We start from the raw sequence: 19,646 nt of genomic DNA, 5'->3' as shown, positions 1-19,646 counted from the left end.
GCAGGGAGAGAAGAGGGATCGTCCACAGAGCACTGTACAGTGCAGGGAGAGAAGAGGGATCGTCCACAGAGCACTGTACAGTGCAGGGAGAAAAGAGGGATCGTGGTTTGGGCTAAATCATTCACACCCCGCCTCTCACACATGCATCTTTACCCCTAGGTGTTACAGCAATTTTCCATGTTGCTATCATGTGTGAACTGAAACAGAAGTCAATTTTAGCCAATATTCCACAATTTTCTGTGTCAGAATCGAGTAAGATTTACAGCAATCATTTGCCACCGCTCTAGTGTGAACAAAAACAGTAGCATTCCCGGATAAAGCATGCAAAGGATAAGGGTGCTCTTAGGTAAGACTTTTGCTTCTTCTTCAGTTCTTTAACAAATACTTCACTGAATCTGCCCTCGCTACAACTTTTGCAAAAATCTGAGACAAAGATATGGGAGCTGCACTGTGTGGTTTTGTGAGAGAAATTTGAACATTTATTTTATGAATAGCATAAACAGTGTCACTGTCCTTGCTTGGTGTGGCTTTGTTTATTGCTAGAACACCATTCTAAAATTGTCATCATTGCCTCACAGATGGCATGTGTGCTATGCAGTACTTTTCCCTGGTAAATAAACATCAGTGTCAGGCTCTTCCATTTTTAAGCTGCTTTTTTACACAATGTAGCAAGCTGGCCAGTGCCGCATAACAATGGCTGCTATAGCTCTCTATTTAACATGGCTAGCAGACTGCTGTGTTCTGACATGGGCTCAGGCAGGTGAAACAGGGCTTTTTGCAGTTTTAGCAGTAAGTGACCTTGAGAGAGTAAAATAAGAATCAAACCTAATGCCCATCTCATTCAGTCCACTCAGAACTCCTCCCACTGAATGGACAGCTACATGCATGACAAAGTTCTGTCCAATGAGCAGCTCTCTCACTGCCCTGTACCCCACGCATGCAGATGAGAGTTCAGCCTCTGAAATCACCATGTTGTTCTCCAAGAAAATCCACATTCTACAGTACCCTACTCTTCATTCTGCTGCACACTGTCCTTCTCCTCATTCTGCTGCACACTGTTCTTCTCATCATTCTCCTGCATACTGTCCTTCTCCTCATTCTGCTGCACAGTCATTCTCCTCATTCTGCTGCACACTGTCCTTCTCATTCTGTTGCACACTGTCCTTCTCCTCATTCTGCTGCAACCGTCCTTCTCTTCAAGCTGCTGCTCACTGTCCTTCTCCTCATTCTGCTGCACTGTCCTTCTCCTCATTCTGCTGCACACTGTCCTTCTCCTCATTCTGCTGCACTGTCCTTCTCCTCATTCTGCTGCACACTGTCCTTCTCATCAAGCTGCTGCACACTGTCCTTCTCCTCATTCTGCTGCACACTGTCCTTCTCATCAAGCTGCTGCACACTGTCCTTCTCCTCAAGCAGCTGATCACTGTCCTTCTCCTCATTCTGCTGCACACTGTCCTTCTCATAATTTTGCTGTAGCCAGGAGGAGTGCCTAGCTACTGCAGCATGCTGCTGCGATCTGCTGGACTGCAAGGTGAACTGAAGTAATTGTGAATCCCAGTGAGCTGTTCGGAAAGCTTGTGGCTGTTAAAAATCTTTCAGCAAAACTCCTCTGCTGTCCCAAATCCTGTCTCTTAGCTGTTACTATAGAAAGTTGTGTACCCAGGTATCCTCCTGCACATTCAACACTAGCCCACAAAAACAGTAGAGTAACAAAAACAGTAGAGTAGCACAGATCCAGCAGATATGTTGTAAATAAGTTGTTTTATTAAAATCTGTTGGTGCTCGACATATAGAAGTGGTGTTAAATAAAAATGCCTGTGAGATGACACGGTATTTGGGAAGCTTATAGTCTGACTTGTATTTGAGTTTTAAGCACAGAATTCCTTATTTTAATAAATAATGCTTTCATATAATTCCCATAGTCATTAAAAATACATACCTAAAATTCATAACCACACTTCCGTCAAATTTCTCAATGAGAAAATCAATGAAAATTAATCATAGTGCAATTTACACAAAAAATACTATAATAACTGGCATCAGCAGGAGTGGATACTGAGGGACATACAGGAATGCATTATTTTGGCATAAATGAAAATTTAAAAACAGGAATATACTTTCAAATAAAACACTTATCAGGGCATTGGTTCAGTTTGCATTCAGATGGGCATGTCCTTTACCCATCTCAGGCATTGACAGGGCGGTGGGAAAGTATATTAGACAGTAAGCAATGACCGTTTGATTTTCTCAACACTGAGAAACCATCACAAACAGGAAACACTGATGTGCAAACAATAAACGGACGAGGAACACCCTCATGAGCAAGGAATGACTGCTTAAGAAAGCATTTATAAACACCTGTGCACATTATAAAGCATTTATAAACACCTGTGCACATTACAATGCATTCATAAAGACTTGCTGCTTTATAAAGCATACATAATCACTATGTCCACTTTATAAAATGCTCAAACACACCTGTAGTGCCTTGTGATGGCAGCCCTGTCACATCATATCGAAAGCATTTTATTAAAAAAAGAAACTATGCATGTGAACAAAACCACAACAAAGTCAGTGATCGTAAAGCACATTTACTTCTTTATAAAGCAGCAATGTCAGCTCATGGAGGTGTAATGTGCAGCCTTATTAAGTGACTTACAAGAATTTCCCTCAGAAACAGCATATGAAATCAAAAGACAACATTCAATAAGAATGAAATCATTTCCCAAATAAATGCTGTCTCTGGAATACACACTCTCACCACACACACACACACTCACACTCACATGCACACCCACTCATACACACAGACACGCACACCCTCACACACTCACCACACACACACACACACACACTCACCACACACACTCACTTACACACACAGACACGCACACACCCTCACACACTCTCTCTCTCACACACACACACACCCTCACACACAGACACACACTCACTCACACACACAGACAGGCACACCCTCACCACACACACACACACACTGACTCACACACACAGACACGCACACACCCTCACACACAGACACACGCACACAAACACCTGTGGGTAATCTGAATACCTCTGCTTCTGAAGATGTGGGACAACCTAAGGAGAAATGTTTGGTTGTCACCCTCAGTCTTAAAACATAGTTATAAAGTTTACTCATTTTAATTCCGTAATCTGTAGGATTATGTGCATTCAAACACTCAGATTGATGCTTGTTTTGAGTAAACACAAGATCCTCAAGGATTTATTATACCTGCATAATAAAGACAGCTATTAAATCAGTGTTGTTACTTAAAACTGTTGCCAAAACCTATGTCCAAGATCAAATCTGCTGTCCATAAATCCTATGTAATAATAAAGCCTAAAACATAGTACAACTATATAACAAAAACTCTTGTAGATCTACAATCCAATTTAGCTACAGCAACTGTCTACTGTCATCAACATGTATGCCTTCATTTTCGGAGCTAAAACGTACACTATGAAAACAGGAAATGTGAAAATGTTATTTACTTTCCTCTCCATCATAACACTTTAGTAACCCCCTCCCCACAAGGGACCCAAAAAGTACTTCCCTTATTTCCAAACACGGATGATTCCCCATCCTCAAAGACTGAAAACCACGCTAACCATAACCTTAAATCCTAACCACTAACTCCAAACCCTAATGCTAGCTCCTAACCTTAACCCATCACCGTGGATACCCTAACCTTAAACCCTAACCGCTAACTCCAAACCCTAATGCTAGCTCCTAACCATAACCCATCACCGTGGATACCCTAACCTTAACCTTAAACCCAAACCGCTAACTCCAAACCCTAATGCTAGCTCCTAACCATAACCCATCACCGAGGATACCCTAACCTTAAACCCTAACCGCTAACTCCAAACCCTAATGCTAGCTCCTAACCATAACCCATCACCGTGGCTCAGTGGCACAGGACCTGCTTGGGTTCAATGGTAACCCTCGGATACTGTTCGAGATGGGAGAAGGCATCGGTGGATAAATAAACAGGCATGCTTTTTGCCTGTAGGGGGCGCACACACTCCCCTGCTGTTGCCTTCACCCCCAGAGTCAGGAAAATGGCAGCCATTGTGGAGAGCTCAAACGATAAAAAACACGTCAGTATCATCCAGGCAAACTGTGCATCACTGTGAACGGCATCACTTTCAAATACCTGCATTTCTACCTGTTTCTACCTGCATTTCTGTGTCTCTGCTCTGGTGAAGTTCAAACAGAGAGCGAGAGAGAGCCCGTCTTGCTGGGCACCTAGGAGTGTACATAGAAAAACCGGAAAATAATCAGGGTTATACTTGAGAACAGTCGCCTGTCAACAAAACATGTACTTCTTACCTGACACAAGTACAGCAATCTGAAATAAACATTCACAGTGGTGTAAATAAAAAAATGTAAAATAACTAAAAACTGTCATAGCCTAGCAGCCTATTTTTGTTTTTCTTTATAAAAGACCAGTCAGTAACTCCATCCACAACAATGGGCTAAAATTCTGCTGGGCCACCTAGTTACTTGCAGTTCCAGATAAGTGCAACTAGTAGGTGCTACTGAGATCATTATAGATGCTTGTCTTTCACAAGGCCATTCTGCACAGGGGACCTGCAGGGAGAAAAGGAACATGTCAGAGTGGAGTCAGGCCACAGTCGCGCCCAATAACACACAGGAACATCACCTGGGTCTCAGTTACAGATTAAAGAAGTTTTTCAGTCAAACGTTAAAGGGAAAGCACTGTGCTAACACCTGCCTTATAGAAGTGACTCAGGGTCTCACTGAGGGATTGAACCCAGGGAAAGGGTTTGGTTGGACACTTTCCAGGTATTTACAAATATATATTTTGAAGTTTGCTTACTTCACTCTAAGGCTTAACTTCGTTATGAGAAGTTAAAATAAATTTTAAATTCCAAACTGTGGGCACAGGTGATTTTAGGCCCCCAGCTGGCCAGGTTTCCTGGCTGAGAGATAGACGGAGAGGTACACGCACTTACACACACGCAAATTCACATCTAGTGAAGGACAAATGTGAGATATAATGTACATGTGAAATATACTGACCCATTAGCACCACTAGGTGGCGAAACCCAGTATCACAGTGCAATATCAGAGTGAAATTATCGTGCTTTAAAGGATTTGCTGTGCTCCAGGTGTTAAGCACATCTGGCGCCAGTCTTCACTCTGAATGAAAATCTGGGTCTGTACTTTTGTGTCTTAACCCACTGCAGGTGTAGTTCTGCTGCTTGCTCCCTCTTCATCTTCCAGAAGCCTGGAAATGCCTTTTCCCCCCAAACATACAAACACAATCAGAAGCTACATTACGGCCATCTGAGACCTGGGCTGCAAGGCCCAGTCCATCTGAGACCTGGGCTGCAAGGCCCAGTCCATCTGTGAACCTCACCTATATTTCACAGAGCCATCCCTCAGAGGCTCCTCCTCTTCCTCCTCTTCCTCCTCGTACTCCCGCACATCATTGATCTCCCTCATCTGCCCCGTCAGCACTTTCACCACGAAGAACACAATGTACTGCAGGGAGACACAGGGGCGGGGCTCAAACAAACCACCCCCACAGCAGGCTGAGAGAACACAATGTACTGCAGGGAGACACAGGGGCGGGGCTCAAACAAACCACACCCACAGCAGGCTGAGAGAACACAATGTACTGCAGGGAGACACAGGGGCGGGGCTCAAACAAACCACCCGCACAGCAGGCTGAGAGAACACAATGTACTGCAGGGAGACACAGGGGCGGGGCTCAAACAAACCACACCCACAGCAGGCTGAGAGAACACAATGTACTGCAGGGAGACACAGGGGCGGGGCTCAAACAAACCACACCCACAGCAGGCTGAGAAAACACAATGTACTGCAGGGAGACACAGGGTGGGGCTCAAACAACCACACCCACAGCAGGCTCAGAGACACGCCCACCTTGCCTGGCACTGGGGAGGCCACTGCCAGAGAAGAGTCATCAAACCCACAGGTGTGGTCACAAACGAAGGAGAAGGGACACCAGGCCAGACCAGGCCCATAGTAACCAGGGAAATGGTAACCAAGCCAGACCAGGCCCATAGTAACCAGGCCCATGGTAACCAGGCCAGACCAGGCCCAGGGGAAAACACTGACTCACCAGGAACCAGTAGATGTTCATGAGCAGCAGCAGCAGGAGGAGGCAGTTGAAGAAGAAGTAGAAAGGGATGTCAGGGACCGACGCCAGGCTGGACACACAGGTGGCGTACAGAACCTTGAGGGGGAACCAGTACAGCCGGAACCAGAACCTGTGAGGAGGACATGCGTGTGCAGGAACATTAACCAGAGTCACAGACAGAGGTGGGTAACCCGGCTTCAAAGAGTAAAAAGACTGACCATGTATTTGCTCCACCAACATGCACTAAACCAGCTGATTACAATAATTAGTTCTCCTATCATGCTGAAGAGTTATGCTAATTAGAATCAGCTGGTTTAGTGCACGGTGATGGAGCAAATACATGGTCAGTCTTTTTACTCTTTGAAGCCGGGTTACCCACCTCTGGTCACAGACGTGTGCGGAGGACACGCGTGTGCAGGGACATTAACCAGAGCCACAGATGTAGTGTGTGATGTGGTGTGTGAAGGCGGTTTGGCTGATTAGTCTGCGGGCCTCGTTAGTACGCGGGCGGACCTCACCATGTGACGCTGAAGCTGATGCAGCCCAGGGTGGAGATGATGCTGTTGGCCGGGTGGTAGCCACCCCCCCGGGTTTTAAAGTAGACATTGAGCTTAGTGAACTCCAGCTGCACGTCATTCACATCGTGCAGGAACAGGACCAGCACCCCAACATTGTGATATCTGCAAAGAGACACAGGTAAGAGTCAGCGAGAGGGCTGCAGGAGAGAGAGACACAGGTAAGAGTCAGGGAGAGGGCTGCAGGAGAGAGAGACACAGATAAGAGTCAGGGAGAGGGCTGCAGGTGAGAGAGAGACGCAGGTAAGAGTCACTCACTCTGCTGCTCTTACACTCTGCTACTCTTACACCCTGTCTGCTGCTCTTACACCCTGCTACTCTTACATTCTGCTGCTCTTACACTCTGCTACTCTTACACCCTGCTGCTCTTACACTCTGCTACTCTTACACCCTGTCTGCTGCTCTTACACCCTGCTGCTCTTACACTCTGCTGCTCTAACACCCTTCTACTCTTACATTCTGCTGCTCTTACACTCTGCTGCTCTTACACCCTGTCTGCTCTTACACCCTGTTGCTCTTACACTCTGCTGCTCTTACATCCTGTCTGCTGCTCTTACACCCTGCTGCTCTTACACCCTGTCTGCTGCTCTTACACTCTGCCGCTGCTCTTACACTCTGCTGCTCTTACACCCTGTCTGCTGCTCTTACACTCTGCTGCTCTTACACCATGTCTGCTGCTCTTACACCCTGCTGCTCTTACACTCTGCTGCTCTTACACCCTGCTTCTCTTACACCTGGTCTGCTGCTCTTACTCTGCCGCTGCTCTTACACCCTGTCTGCTGCTCTTACACTCTGCTGCTCTTACACCCTGTCTGCTGCTCTTACACTCTGCCGCTGCTCTTACACACTGTCTGCTGCTCTTACACTCTGCTGCTGCTCTTACACTCTGCTGCTCTTGCACCCTGTCTGCTGCTCTTACACTCTGCTGCTCTTACACCCTGTCTGCTGCTCTTACACTCTGCTGCTGCTCTTACACTCTGCTGCTCTTACACCCTGCTGCTCTTACACCCTGTCTGCTGCTCTTACACTCTGCTGCTCTTACACCCTGCTGCTCTTACACTCTGCTGCTCTTACACCCCGTCTGCTACTCTTACACTCTGCTGCTCTTACACCCTGTCTGCTGCTCTTACACCCTGTTGCTCTTACACTCTGCTGCTCTTACACCCTGTCTGCTGCTCTTACACTCTGCTGCTCTTACACCCTGTCTGCTGCTCTTACACTCTGCTGCTCTTACACCCTGCTGCTGCTCTTACACCGTCTGCTGCTCTTACATCCTGCCGCTTATACTCTGCTGCTCTTACACCCTGTCTGCTGCTCTTACACCCTGCTGCTCTTACACCCGTCTGCTGCTCTTACACTCTGCTGCTCATACACCCTGCTGCTCTTACACCCTGTCTGCTGCTCTTACACCCTGTCTGTTGCTCTTACACCCTGTCTGCTGCTCTTACACCTGTCTGCTGCTCTTACACTCTGCTACTCTTAAACCCTGTCTGCTGCTCTTACACCCTGCCACTCTTACATACAGACAAACACTACTGTGGCCACCAGACAGACAGTGAAGAGTGTGGCTGCACAGGCCAACTGATCTGGTCCATCGATTAAGTAATTCGATTGATCGGTTGAATGAATGACAGATGATTGATTTATGTACAGACTGACAGATGATTGATTGATGTACAGACTGACAGATGATTGATTGATGTACAGACTGACAGATGTTTGATTGATGTACAGACTGACAGATGTTCTCACCTGAAGGCGTAGGAGAAAGTGATCAGAGCCAGAGTGATGATGTGATGCGTCACCATGACGATGGAGTCTCTCCTCCAGGCGTCCATGTAGATGGAGGCGTAGATGGAGTGGCCATAGAAGCTGCCCTGGATCAGGTACGCCAGGGCGATATCCGCGGGAACCGCCATCCCTCTCTTCCAGCCTGAGGGGTGGGACAGTGGAGTGGGGGGGGGGGGGCACATGACCTCTGACCTCTGACAGGAGCAAACCTAACAGGCACAAAGCCTCTAGCCTCTATTGTGTGGCTAAAGCACAAAGCCAGCAGACTCTAGCCTCTACTGTGTGATTACAGCACAAAGCCAGTAGACTCTAGCCTCTACTGTGTGATTAAAGCACAAAGCCAGCAGACTCTAGCCTCTACTGTGTGATTAAAGCACAAAGCCAGCAGACTCTAGCCTCTACTGTGTGATTAAAGCACAAAGCCAGCAGACTCTAGCCTCTACTGTGTGATTAAAGCACAAAGCCAGCAGACTCTAGCCTCTACTGTGTGATTAAAGCACAAAGCCAGCAGACTCTAGCCTCTACTGTGTGATTACAGCACAAAGCCAGCAGACTCTAGCCTCTACTGTGTGATTAAAGCACAAAGCCAGCAGACTCTAGCCTCTACTGTGTGATTAAAGCACAAAGCCAGCAGAATCTAGCGTCTACTGTGTGATTAAAGCACAAAGCCAGTAGACTCTAGCCTCTACTGTGTGATTAAAGCACAAAGCCAGCAGACTCTAGCGTCTACTGTGTGATTAAAGCACAAAGCCAGTAGACTCTAGCCTCTACTGTGTGATTAAAGCACAAAGCCAGCAGACTCTAGCCTCTACTGTGTGGTTAAAGCACAAAGCCAGCAGACTCTAGCCTCTACTGTGTGATTACAGCACAAAGCCAGTAGACTCTAGCCTCTACTGTGTGATTAAAGCACAAAGCCAGTAGACTCTAGCCTCTACTGTGTGATTAAAGCACAAAGCCAGCAGACTCTAGCCTCTACTGTGTGATTAAAGCACAAAGTTACAAATTAAAGATACATGCAATTATTTATAATTTAAATAAAATATTATAATTATATATATATAAACATTGAAACAACGATCTGATGCAGGTCATTTTACTCACAGGTGTTGAGACGAAAGTCTAATTCTCTCATCACCACTGATCTGCCTGGCTGGCATCTTGCCTTTGTGGGCGGGGCTTGTTTGAGTGTGGCTTGTGGGAATGGCCTGTGTGGGTGTGGCTTGTGGGGATGGCCTCTGAGAATGTGGCTTGTGGGGATGGCCTGTGTGGGTGTGGCTTGTGCGTGGGCATGGCTTGTGGGGCTGGACTGTGTGGGTGTGGCTTGTGGGGCTGGACTGTGTGGGCATGGCTTGTGGGGCTGGACTGTGTGGGTGTGGCTTGTGGGGCTGGACTGTGTGGGTGCGGCTTGTGGGGCTGGACTGTGTGGCTGTGGCTTGTGGGGCTGGACTGTGTGGCTGTGGCTTGTGGGGCTGGACTGTGTGGCTGTGGCCTGTGCATGGGTATGGCCTGTGTGGGTGTGGCTTGTGCATGGGCATGGCCCGTGTGGCTTGCCGAGACTCATACCATAGAAGACGGAAGGAGGGTTGTAGAAAAAGGAGTAGTGTGTGCAGAACAGGAGATAGGCACTGTAGGACCAGGACATGCTGTAGAAACAGAGCTTCCACGCGCTCTCCGGCATTTTAGCAGCACACCGCGGCTTCAGCTGGCACCACCGGGCCACTGGCTGAAAAAGACACAGGCATAGCACGTTAGCACAAAACACATACACGCAAAGCACGTGAGCACAAAACACACACGCATAGCACGTTAGCACAAAACACATACACGCATAGCACGTGAGCACAAAACACACACGCATAGCACAAAACACACACGCATAGCACGTTAGCACAAAACACACACAGCATGTTAGCACAAAACACACACGCATAGCACGTGAGCACAAAACACACACACATAGCACGTTAGCACAAAACACCTCCATGCATACATAGCACTAAATGCACACACGGGTGTGCTGTGAGACTGTACTGAATCCCTGTAGAAGGGGTTAGCTCAGGGCGTTCGTCTGAAAAGAGTCTGTTTATGCCTGTAATGTTTACTGTACGCTCCTGTAGCATGTGCATTTATGAAACTCCAGCAACTGGAAAATTTTAATCTTCCTGGAACACAGCCAAGGAATAGACCTATGTAAGGGGTCCAAATTCTACTGGAAGCTGCAGTACATTCTGTACAGCATACACACACACACGCACACACACGCACACACACAAACACACGCACATGCATACACACACACACACATACACACACACATGCATACACGCACGCACATGCATACACACATACACACACGCATACACACACACACACGCATACACACACACACTGCATTGTATGAAGCCTGTATGTAACTCATGTTGTTGTATGAAGCCTGTATGTGTTCTGTTGCTCTGAATGAATGTATTGATTACAACTGGAGAATCTGAAACTGAATTCCCTCGTCTCAGTCTTGTAGAAGTAAACAGATTGTAAATGAGCTATAGTGCAAAGCACAGGGCTGGTGCCAGAACATGCAGGAGAAAAGCCACACAGCACAGCTGAGGGTAACACAGCACAGCTGAGGGCGATACATGGCACAGCTGAGGGCGACACATAGCACAGCTGAGGATTACACACAGCACAGCTGAGGGCGATACATGGCACAGCTGAGGGCGACACATAGCTCAGCTGAGCATGACACGCAGCACAGCTGATGGCAATACAGAACAGCTGAGGACAAAACATAGCACAGCTGAGCATGACACATAGCACAAATGAGCACGACACATGGCACAGCTGGGCACAACACACAGCACAGCTGAAGATTACACACAGCACAGCTGAGCACAACACATAGCACAGCTGAGCATGACACACAGCACAGCTGAGGGCAATACATCACAGCTGAGGATAACATACAACACAGCTGAGCATGACACACAGTACAACTGAGCACAACACATAACACAGCTGAGCACGACACATAGCACAGCTGAGCACAACACATAGCATAGTTGAGCACGACACATGGCACAGCTGGGCAAAACACACAGCACAGCTGAGCACAACACATAACACAGCTGAGCACAACACATAGCATAGCTGAGCACGATACATGGCACAGCTGAGGGCAACCCAGCACAGCTGAGGGTAACACAGAACAGCCGAGGGTAACACGGTACAGCTGAGCATGACACACAGCAAAACTGAGCACAACACACAGCACAGCTGAGCACGACACATAGCACAGCTGAGTACAACACATGGCACAGCTGAGGGCAACCCAGCACAGCTGAGGGTAACACAGTACAGCTGAGCATGAGAGGAATGGGAATCGAGAACCGGTTCCCATTGAGAACCGGTTCCAAGTTGTCCTAACCATTGGAATTTTGTTCCTCCGAGCTTATTGATTCCGCTTATCGATGCATGCTTTTTACGACAGCTGCGCGTTGCAAAACAATGGCGTAACGCCTTGGGGGAGGCACGCACGCAGGCAGCACGCTGCCTCTCTCAGGTGTTTGTTTTGGACGGCAGCCATCATGGCAGAGGGGAAGGAATGGTGGCTTCATTTCACAAAAAAGATGACAGCAGCGCCAGTTGCAACATTTGTAAAATGACAATTTCAAGTAAGGGTGGAAACACCAGCAATATGCTTAAACATCTTTCAACGCAGCATGGCCTTAAATTCCAGGAATGCCGTGTATTCGACAGTCTACGGGCGAGTGCTGTTTCCCAGCCCAGTGCGAGCACGTCCCTTACCGAGGGTAAATTACAATGTTATGACATTAGCGCCACGCAGACAGGCTTAGCAGACTAATATTGTATTCTAGTAATTTCTTCAAATGTTATTTTTTAATTTTGTTATTACGTTATCTAAAATGTGTGATTCACTCTATTATACAGTGTATATGTTTAATGTTCTGTTCAGAGATAATAAAAGTAAGTTGACGCTGAAAACTTGTGTGTAGGCCTACTCTTTTCACACACAGAAAAAATGTATCATAAAGGAATTGTGAAGAATCGGATCAATAAGCAGAATCGGTAATGGAATCGGTATCAATAAAATCTTATCAATTCCCATCCCTACACACAGCTCAGCTGTGACTACTCTGTGAAAAAATACTTCCTAACATCTGTGCGGCATTTGCGTTTGGCTAATCTTCTTGGATTACTTTAGCAGATTCCAAACTCACTGCTAAACTTCCCAGGTTTTTATCATCTGTGACCGGGGTGAGGTCAGGAGGGCACAAATGAGATCCCACCCAGGCACTCTCTGGATAGGGAAGTTGATGGAGTCTGCAGTTTGACAAGGCAGGAAGTTTCTATGTGAAAACTGCAAGTGCAGACATCTTGGTTTATTGTAGTATCTTTGTCAAAGCACCTGCCACAGCTCCTTCTTGTGGAACCACACCTACAGCAGTTTTTAAATACTTTAATGCAACCCCAGATGATTGGAGTTGCAGTGTTGAAGTTCTCCCAGCTCAGACACTTCATCTCCTCCTCACTTCTTTCTTACTGGCCTGGGAGGGGTGGGCATATATTGTCTGGCCCCCACAGCCCCCCCCACACCCCTTGGCTCACACCAGTGTTGCTGGCAGATGGCCTTGCTCTGCTCCCCAAGGCCAAATTTAGCGGCACAATGTGCCATTTGTGGTCTGACTGGGTCTCGTCATGCAAACAGAATGCAGTATGTCCTGCGCAGTGATTCTCCCTGACCAGCGGGGGTGATTAATGCACAGAAGGTTCTGGGTTTGGATTCAGTGAGTGGGAAAAAGGAAGAATTCCTGTTAATTTGTGTGCATTTGAGGATGGCCACTAGGGGGCAGCACAGTGATCTACGCTCATTAACAACCTACATTGGCACACCTCTGCCAGTTAGGCTGACAGTCCTTACTTAGGAGTTACACCTGCTCTACAGCACAGTCCTTAGTAAGGTGTAACTCCAGAGCAAGGACTGTGCTGTACAGCAGGTGTAACTCCTGAGTAAGGACTGTGCTGTAGAGCAGGTGTAACTCCTGAGTAAGGACTGTGCTGTAGAGCAGGTGTAACTCCTGAGTAAGGACTGTGCTGTTAAGCAGGTGTAACTCCTGAGTAAGGACTGTGCTGTAGAGCAGGTGTAACTCCTGAGTAAGGACTGTGCTGTTAAACAGGTGTAACTCCTGAGTAAGGACTGTGCTGTTAAGCAGGTGTAACTGTGCCTTTCCGTCCCCATCTCACCCGTGCATTAAGCAGTAAATGTGGCATCGCTGTAAGCCCTTCCTACAGCACTAAGAGCACAGAGGACAAAAGGTCGGTACTGCTACTGTAAATACACTTATCCCTGCACGTGCACAGTGTCCCAGCTGAGTAGCCATGCGGTTTCCATGCCATACACACGCACCAACAGCAGAGGACCAAATGTGAATAGGACAATTGGACTAAAATCCGGGTCAACAGCTGTAACGTGGACCTGGAAAACATTAATACCTTAAGCGCTGGTCCGGGTGGCAAGCGCACCACCCGGTGTGTGGACGGTGGAGGCCACGGTGTGCAGTGCGCGGTGTATACCGTACCTGAAAGAGGCATGCCGTCAGACCACGGCGGGTCAGCGTCCACATTACTGCGCACACGAAGAACAGGCCGACCTCCACCCACGTTATGAGTGCATTGTCCAGGAGAGTCTTTTTGGAGAGCTCCACGCCGCAGCTCTTGCAGTCTCTATAGGCACCAAGCATGACGGTAGAGCCCCTGGAGATGAGTTCCACATAGCCAGGCATCGGCTCAACCACCCCAGAGTTCCTGCCACCGCCGTACAGCCGCTCCATTGTTGCAATGGGCTGCAGTGAATGCTGGAGTTTTTTTAGCTGGCCCTTTATGTAGAATAAATCAGCGCTTTGTGTTTTTGTGACCAGGTCACCACACCCAAAAACTCGGAAATGCTTTAAGCTGCTTTAAGCCTCAAATAATTATTTGTTTCCCAAATTAAGTCGTCGGCCCATTTCACACAGCGCGGCGCAGTTTAATAGGCTTAACTGATCACCCCGCAGCCGCGAAAGCACATACGAGACGTATGGGTTTAATACAACAGCTTCGATTGGATGTTTTACAAGAACAGATCTCTACATTTAAAGCGAACACCACATACATGAAATGACATTTTCCATATTTCACATATTTAACGCGAAAGTATCTATTACATCCATCCGCTGATTACGCAGACCTTGTGTTAAGTATGCAATAAAAATGTAGCCATAGTCATCTGGTCTTATCATAGGCCTAGTTTAAACAAACGCTTCACCATTGATGATGACACTGACGAATCGCCTACTTCACATTATTTCAACGTAAAATGTCCCTTTTGAATCGCATAACATCCCGTCGTTGTATCTCTTGATTAGATTAACATACATATTGTGAACGGAAGAACACGTTGCAAATACTGAACATAAATCAGAAACGTAATATCCGCAGAAAGGCAGATATCCTTAGCTAGCAGGCTAATCGGTTTCTTCTGTAATGCTGGTCAACGTATCTTCAGAGTAGTCGCGTCTTGTCAAGTGTCAGAGATGCGTACAGCGTGGGAAACAATGACCCAGAGGATTTCGTAGAATTGTTACTCTCTTTCTTTCTGTTGTTTTATAGTCCCATTTTGATTCACTGTTCGCCAATCCGCCCGGATCTCTTGTCCCGTCAGATCTTAGTGAGAATTTGGGGACACACGCACCGCCTATAGCAAAACAAAACGAAGAAGAGGCATAGAGGTCACGTGACGCAATTCGGCTCCGTTATCCCTCTACAGCGGCTCGAGAAAGAGAGCCAGTTTAAAGCGGCAGTACAGCTCCACCACAAAAATACTCGCCGTATACTCTGGTTTTCCACCGCACAGTGAATGGTGCGATTTAGCCTTCTTCTTCTTCTTCTTAATAATAATAATAATAATAATAATTAGTACAACATTTTAAAATCAAAAAGCTAAAATTTTCAGATACTTTAAATAATGAGAAAGACATGGCCCTGGGTTGTACAGTCTGTTTCTTTGAGCTCTGTCCTTTGCTTGATTTACAGCCAGGTCTGTGAATTTATTGACATCTCTTTTCCAAGTGAGTAAAAGTGAGCCTACATGACTTTGGGAGAAAACGGACGCACCCCAAAAACATAACAACTGGGCTCTGAGGGTTAAGACATTACATTACATGCATTTAGCAGACGCTCTTACCCAGAGCGACTTAATGTTCACTTTCTCACTACCATATAATGAGGTTTGGTCACATTTATTCAGAACAACAGAGTTCAACAACCATTCAGAATTCAGTACGTCTGCAGAGCCCAGCTTAGTGAAATAGCATAAACACGACAATGGTTTCGAAATAAAGGATATCTGAATAAAGGAGATATATTATTGTTAGTACGTTTAGTCATAATCATGCGTCTCATAAAAAAAAGTTTTAATAATGTAAAACAACATGGTCAGGAGTTTGCTATTCCAGACCAACACACGCATAGCAAAACAAACACAACAACAAATGGCAGTAAAATTACCATATCAGGTATTACAAGTTTTATGCTATCCTATTGTTTGATGTCGATGTTAAATAAAACGCCTTTCAATACTTGAAGGCAATAAAATGGGAGGTCAGCCCTTAATTCCGTTAGGTGGTGCGTCAGCTCGTCAGCTGGTCCAAGGTCCACGGCAGCCATTGGCAGGTGGGCGGCGACTCTTAAGAAACTTCTTTGAAGTCGGGGTCAGAGGGGTCAGTAGGGGGTGCAGGGGGTGACACCATCAGACGGGGGTGACACCGAAATGACTGGCAATACATTGTTCAGTGTTTTGTGTAGCGACGGGTTGAAACAGCTAATTTCTCCGATGCAGGTTACTGGCGGTTTATTTAATTAGCGGTATGAATATAACAAGAAGTGCTTTGTCGTTAGAATTTCTTGCCGCCGCTCCCAACCCCGGTCGACAACATCGGATGACACCGACGGTCGACCGCACCTGTATAATAAAACAGGGCAAGTAGACAAGCCGGTACAGCTGCTGACACATTGGTCTTTCACAGGCTTTATGTGGCTAATTCAGACCAGCAGATGGGGCTACAGGACCAGGTGTGCTCTCTTAGTGTGACTGACCGTGGTTCTGGAATGGCTGGAGGGGAACTGTATTGTAATATGTGAACGATTCATTGCTGCTGTAACACTGAAAGAAATGATATCACAGTTCAATACTTCATTACTGCTGTAACACTCTAAGAAATTATATCACAGTTCAGTACTTCATTACTGCTGTAACACTGAAAGAAATGATATCACAGTTCAATACTTCATTACTGCTGTAACATTGAAAGAAATGATATCACAGTTCAGTACTTTATTACTGCTGTAACATTGAAAGAAATGATATCACATTTCAATACTTCAAATAGTTGTTGGTGAATTGAAGTAAAAAGCTGACAACATTCCTACTGTTCTTTCAGTAATGAAGAGATGATTGTGCTCTGATTAACAAATAGAAGCATTTAACATTTTTAATAGATAAAATAGGCTGGGTAAATATTGTGTATTAGGGTATATTTATTTATGAATATAAATATAATATAAATGCAAATCTGTGTCAACTCCAAGTGTGTTTTTTTCATATGCAATGGCCAAATTTAGAGAAGTCCTAAACAGACTAACACACTGACAGACTGACTGACACACTGACAATCTGATTTACTGACTGACTGACTAGCTGACGAATCATGCTCGTTGCAACTGTAGAATTGCATCTGTTTTGCTCCACAAACCCAATGATGACTCAGTCCATGTGGCAGACCAGTAAACTGTCTCACTTTGCTCAAAGTATTTATATATGCTTTAATTATTCAGCTTGTCAGACAGACCAGACAGCTGAGGGGGGTGGAGCCCATCTCAGGACTGTAAAACAGGAAGTAAAACTGCCTGAGGCCAAAAATAACACAATTAAATCTTCTGTCTATGGCTGCCCCCCCCATCCCCACCCCACCCCACCCCACCGCTTTCCGTCTCTCCCACCCTGACTGTGAAACTAAGAATAAAAACATGGTGCTGCGTGGCTCAGGGACGCCTTGCACGAGCCATGTTTGCTCAGGATTTGGTGAAGAAGACTCCCAAGCTTGTTTCTGTCCTGCTTCAGGTGCGTGTGAGGGTTAGGGTTAGGATACGCATCTGGGTTAGGGTTAGGGTGCGTGTGAAGGTTAGGGTTTGGGTTAGGGTGCGTGTGAGGGTTAGGGTTAGGGTGCGCGTCTGGGTTAGGGTTAGGGTGCGTGTGAGGGTTAGGGTTTGGGTTAGGGTGCGTGTGAGGGTTATGGTTTGGGTTAGGGTGCGTGTGAGGGTTAGGGTTTGGGTTAGGGTGCATGTGAGGGTTAGGGTGAGGGTGCGTGTGAGGGTTAAGGTTAGGGTGTGTGTGAGGGTTAGGGTTTAGGTTAGGGTGCGTGTGAGGGTTAGAGTTAGGGTGCGCGTCTGGGCTAGGGTTAGGGTGCGTGTGAGGGTTAGGGTTTGGGTTTGGGTTAGGTTGAGTGTGAGGGTTAGGGTTTGGGTTAGGACAGAAGGACGGAATGTAGCACAGTGGGTAAGGAACTGCCGTTGTACCCTTGAGCAAGGTACTTAACCGAAATTGCTTCAGTATATATCCAGCTGTATAAATGGATATAAATGTAAAAAAAATAAATAAATAAAAAAATGCTATGTAAAAGTTGTGTAAGTCGCTCTGGATAAAATGCCTGTATTGTAATGTATTGTAATGTAACGGGTTAGGGTGCATGTTAGGGTGAGGGTTTGGGTTAGGGTGCGTGTGAGGGTTAGGGTTAGGGTGCGTGTGATGGTTAGGGTTAGGGTGCGCATCTGGGTTAGGGTTAGGGTGCATGTGAGGGTTAGGGTGCGCGTCTGGGTTAGGGTTAGGGTGCGTGTGAGGGTTAGGGTGCACGTCTGGGTTAGGGTTTGGGTTAGGGTGCATGTGAGGGTTAGGGTTAGGGTTAGGGTGCGCGTCTGGGTTAGGGTTAGGGTTAGGGTGCATGTTAGGCCAGTCTGCTCTGCCCAGGTAAACATGAATCTTTCCCAAATGTGAAGGGAAGGAACAGACACAAGAATTATCAGCTGCCTGTCCAATTCAGTTAAATTCTAATAAAAACTAAAGATATGTAGAAATTAGGACATGGTCACAGGTCATGTACAGATGCTCCTTGAGCAGCAACCAAATTTCCCTCATTCATGACTTCCCACATTTGGAACTTTATGAATTGGCTGCCATACAAATCAAACAAAGATCAGGGGCGTAATAGAACCTGTCTGTTTTCACTCAGTTTGCCAGTGAGAGGTCATTGATCTCCTGAAGTTTGGAATCTGACATTAACTACAGCTTCAGCTTTTATGGGGTGATATTCAGAGTCTGTGTTGTAGTTTTGGGGTGACACTTGGGGTCTGTGCTGTAGTTTTGGGGTGATACTCAGGGTCTGTGTTGTAGATTTGGGGTGATACTCAGGGTCTGTGTTGTAGTTTTGGGGTAATATTCAGGGTCTGTGTTGTAGTTTTGGGGTGATATTCAGGGTCTGTGTTGTAGTTTTGGAGTGATACTCGGGGTCTGTGTTGTAGTTTTGGAGTGATACTCAGGGTCTGTGCTGTAGTTTTCGGGTGATACTCAGGGTCTGTGTTGTAGTTTTGGGGTGATACTCAGGGTCTGTGTTGTAGTTTTGGGGTGATACTCCAGGTCTGTGTTGTAGTTTTGGGGTGATACTCAGGGTCTGTGCTGTAGTTTTGGGGTGATACTCAAGGTCTGTGTTGTAGTTTTGGGGTGATACTCAGGGTCTGTGCTGTAGTTTTGGGGTGATACTCAGGGTCTGTGTTGTAGTTTTGGGGTGATACTTGGGGTCTGTGTTGTAGTTTTGGGGTGATACTCAGGGTCTGTGTTGTAGTTTTGGGGTGATACTCAAGGTCTGTGCTGTAGTTTTGGGGTAAAACCAAAGGCCTGTTGTTTTGGTTGGTTTGGCTTACAGCTGACCCCAGCTTGGCTTGCTTCCTCTGGACTAGCGTAGCTGTGGAATTTCTCTGTTACCTGCCATTTTGAGAGGAAAACCGAAGTGCCCAGCAG

General features: G+C 46.5%; 1 protein-coding gene across 8 annotated transcripts; it reads right to left on the bottom strand.

The window, feature by feature from the left end:
• Positions 1-1,742: 1,742 nt before the first annotated feature.
• LOC135258083 (ceramide synthase 1-like) lies at positions 1,743-15,314 on the bottom strand. Of its 8 annotated transcripts, none has more exons than XR_010330856.1 (8): positions 14,119-15,312; positions 10,088-10,247; positions 8,486-8,666; positions 6,677-6,838; positions 6,141-6,288; positions 5,412-5,536; positions 2,983-4,618; positions 1,743-2,911 (listed from the first exon to the last, which is right to left on the bottom strand). XR_010330856.1 is itself a non-coding variant. In XM_064341305.1 (8 exons), exons 3-8 carry the CDS (start codon positions 10,200-10,202, stop codon positions 4,576-4,578), a joined length of 774 nt encoding a protein of 257 aa, XP_064197375.1. In that variant the 5' UTR covers positions 10,203-10,247; positions 12,760-12,862; positions 14,119-14,260; the 3' UTR covers positions 1,743-4,575. The 8 variants fall into 8 exon arrangements, 5 of the variants coding, with proteins under 5 accessions (XP_064197375.1, XP_064197371.1, XP_064197373.1 ...); XR_010330857.1 differs by having other exon boundaries at positions 1,743-2,756; XR_010330858.1 differs by having other exon boundaries at positions 1,743-2,740.
• Between the last annotated feature and the right edge of the window lie 4,332 nt (positions 15,315-19,646).

The sequence above is a fragment of the Anguilla rostrata genome, chromosome 6 (assembly GCF_018555375.3).
Source record: "Anguilla rostrata isolate EN2019 chromosome 6, ASM1855537v3, whole genome shotgun sequence".
NCBI classification, from domain to species: Eukaryota; Metazoa; Chordata; class Actinopteri; order Anguilliformes; family Anguillidae; genus Anguilla; species Anguilla rostrata.
Note: the sequence above shows the minus strand (reverse complement) of the source record. Positions and strands in the feature narration are given on the sequence as shown.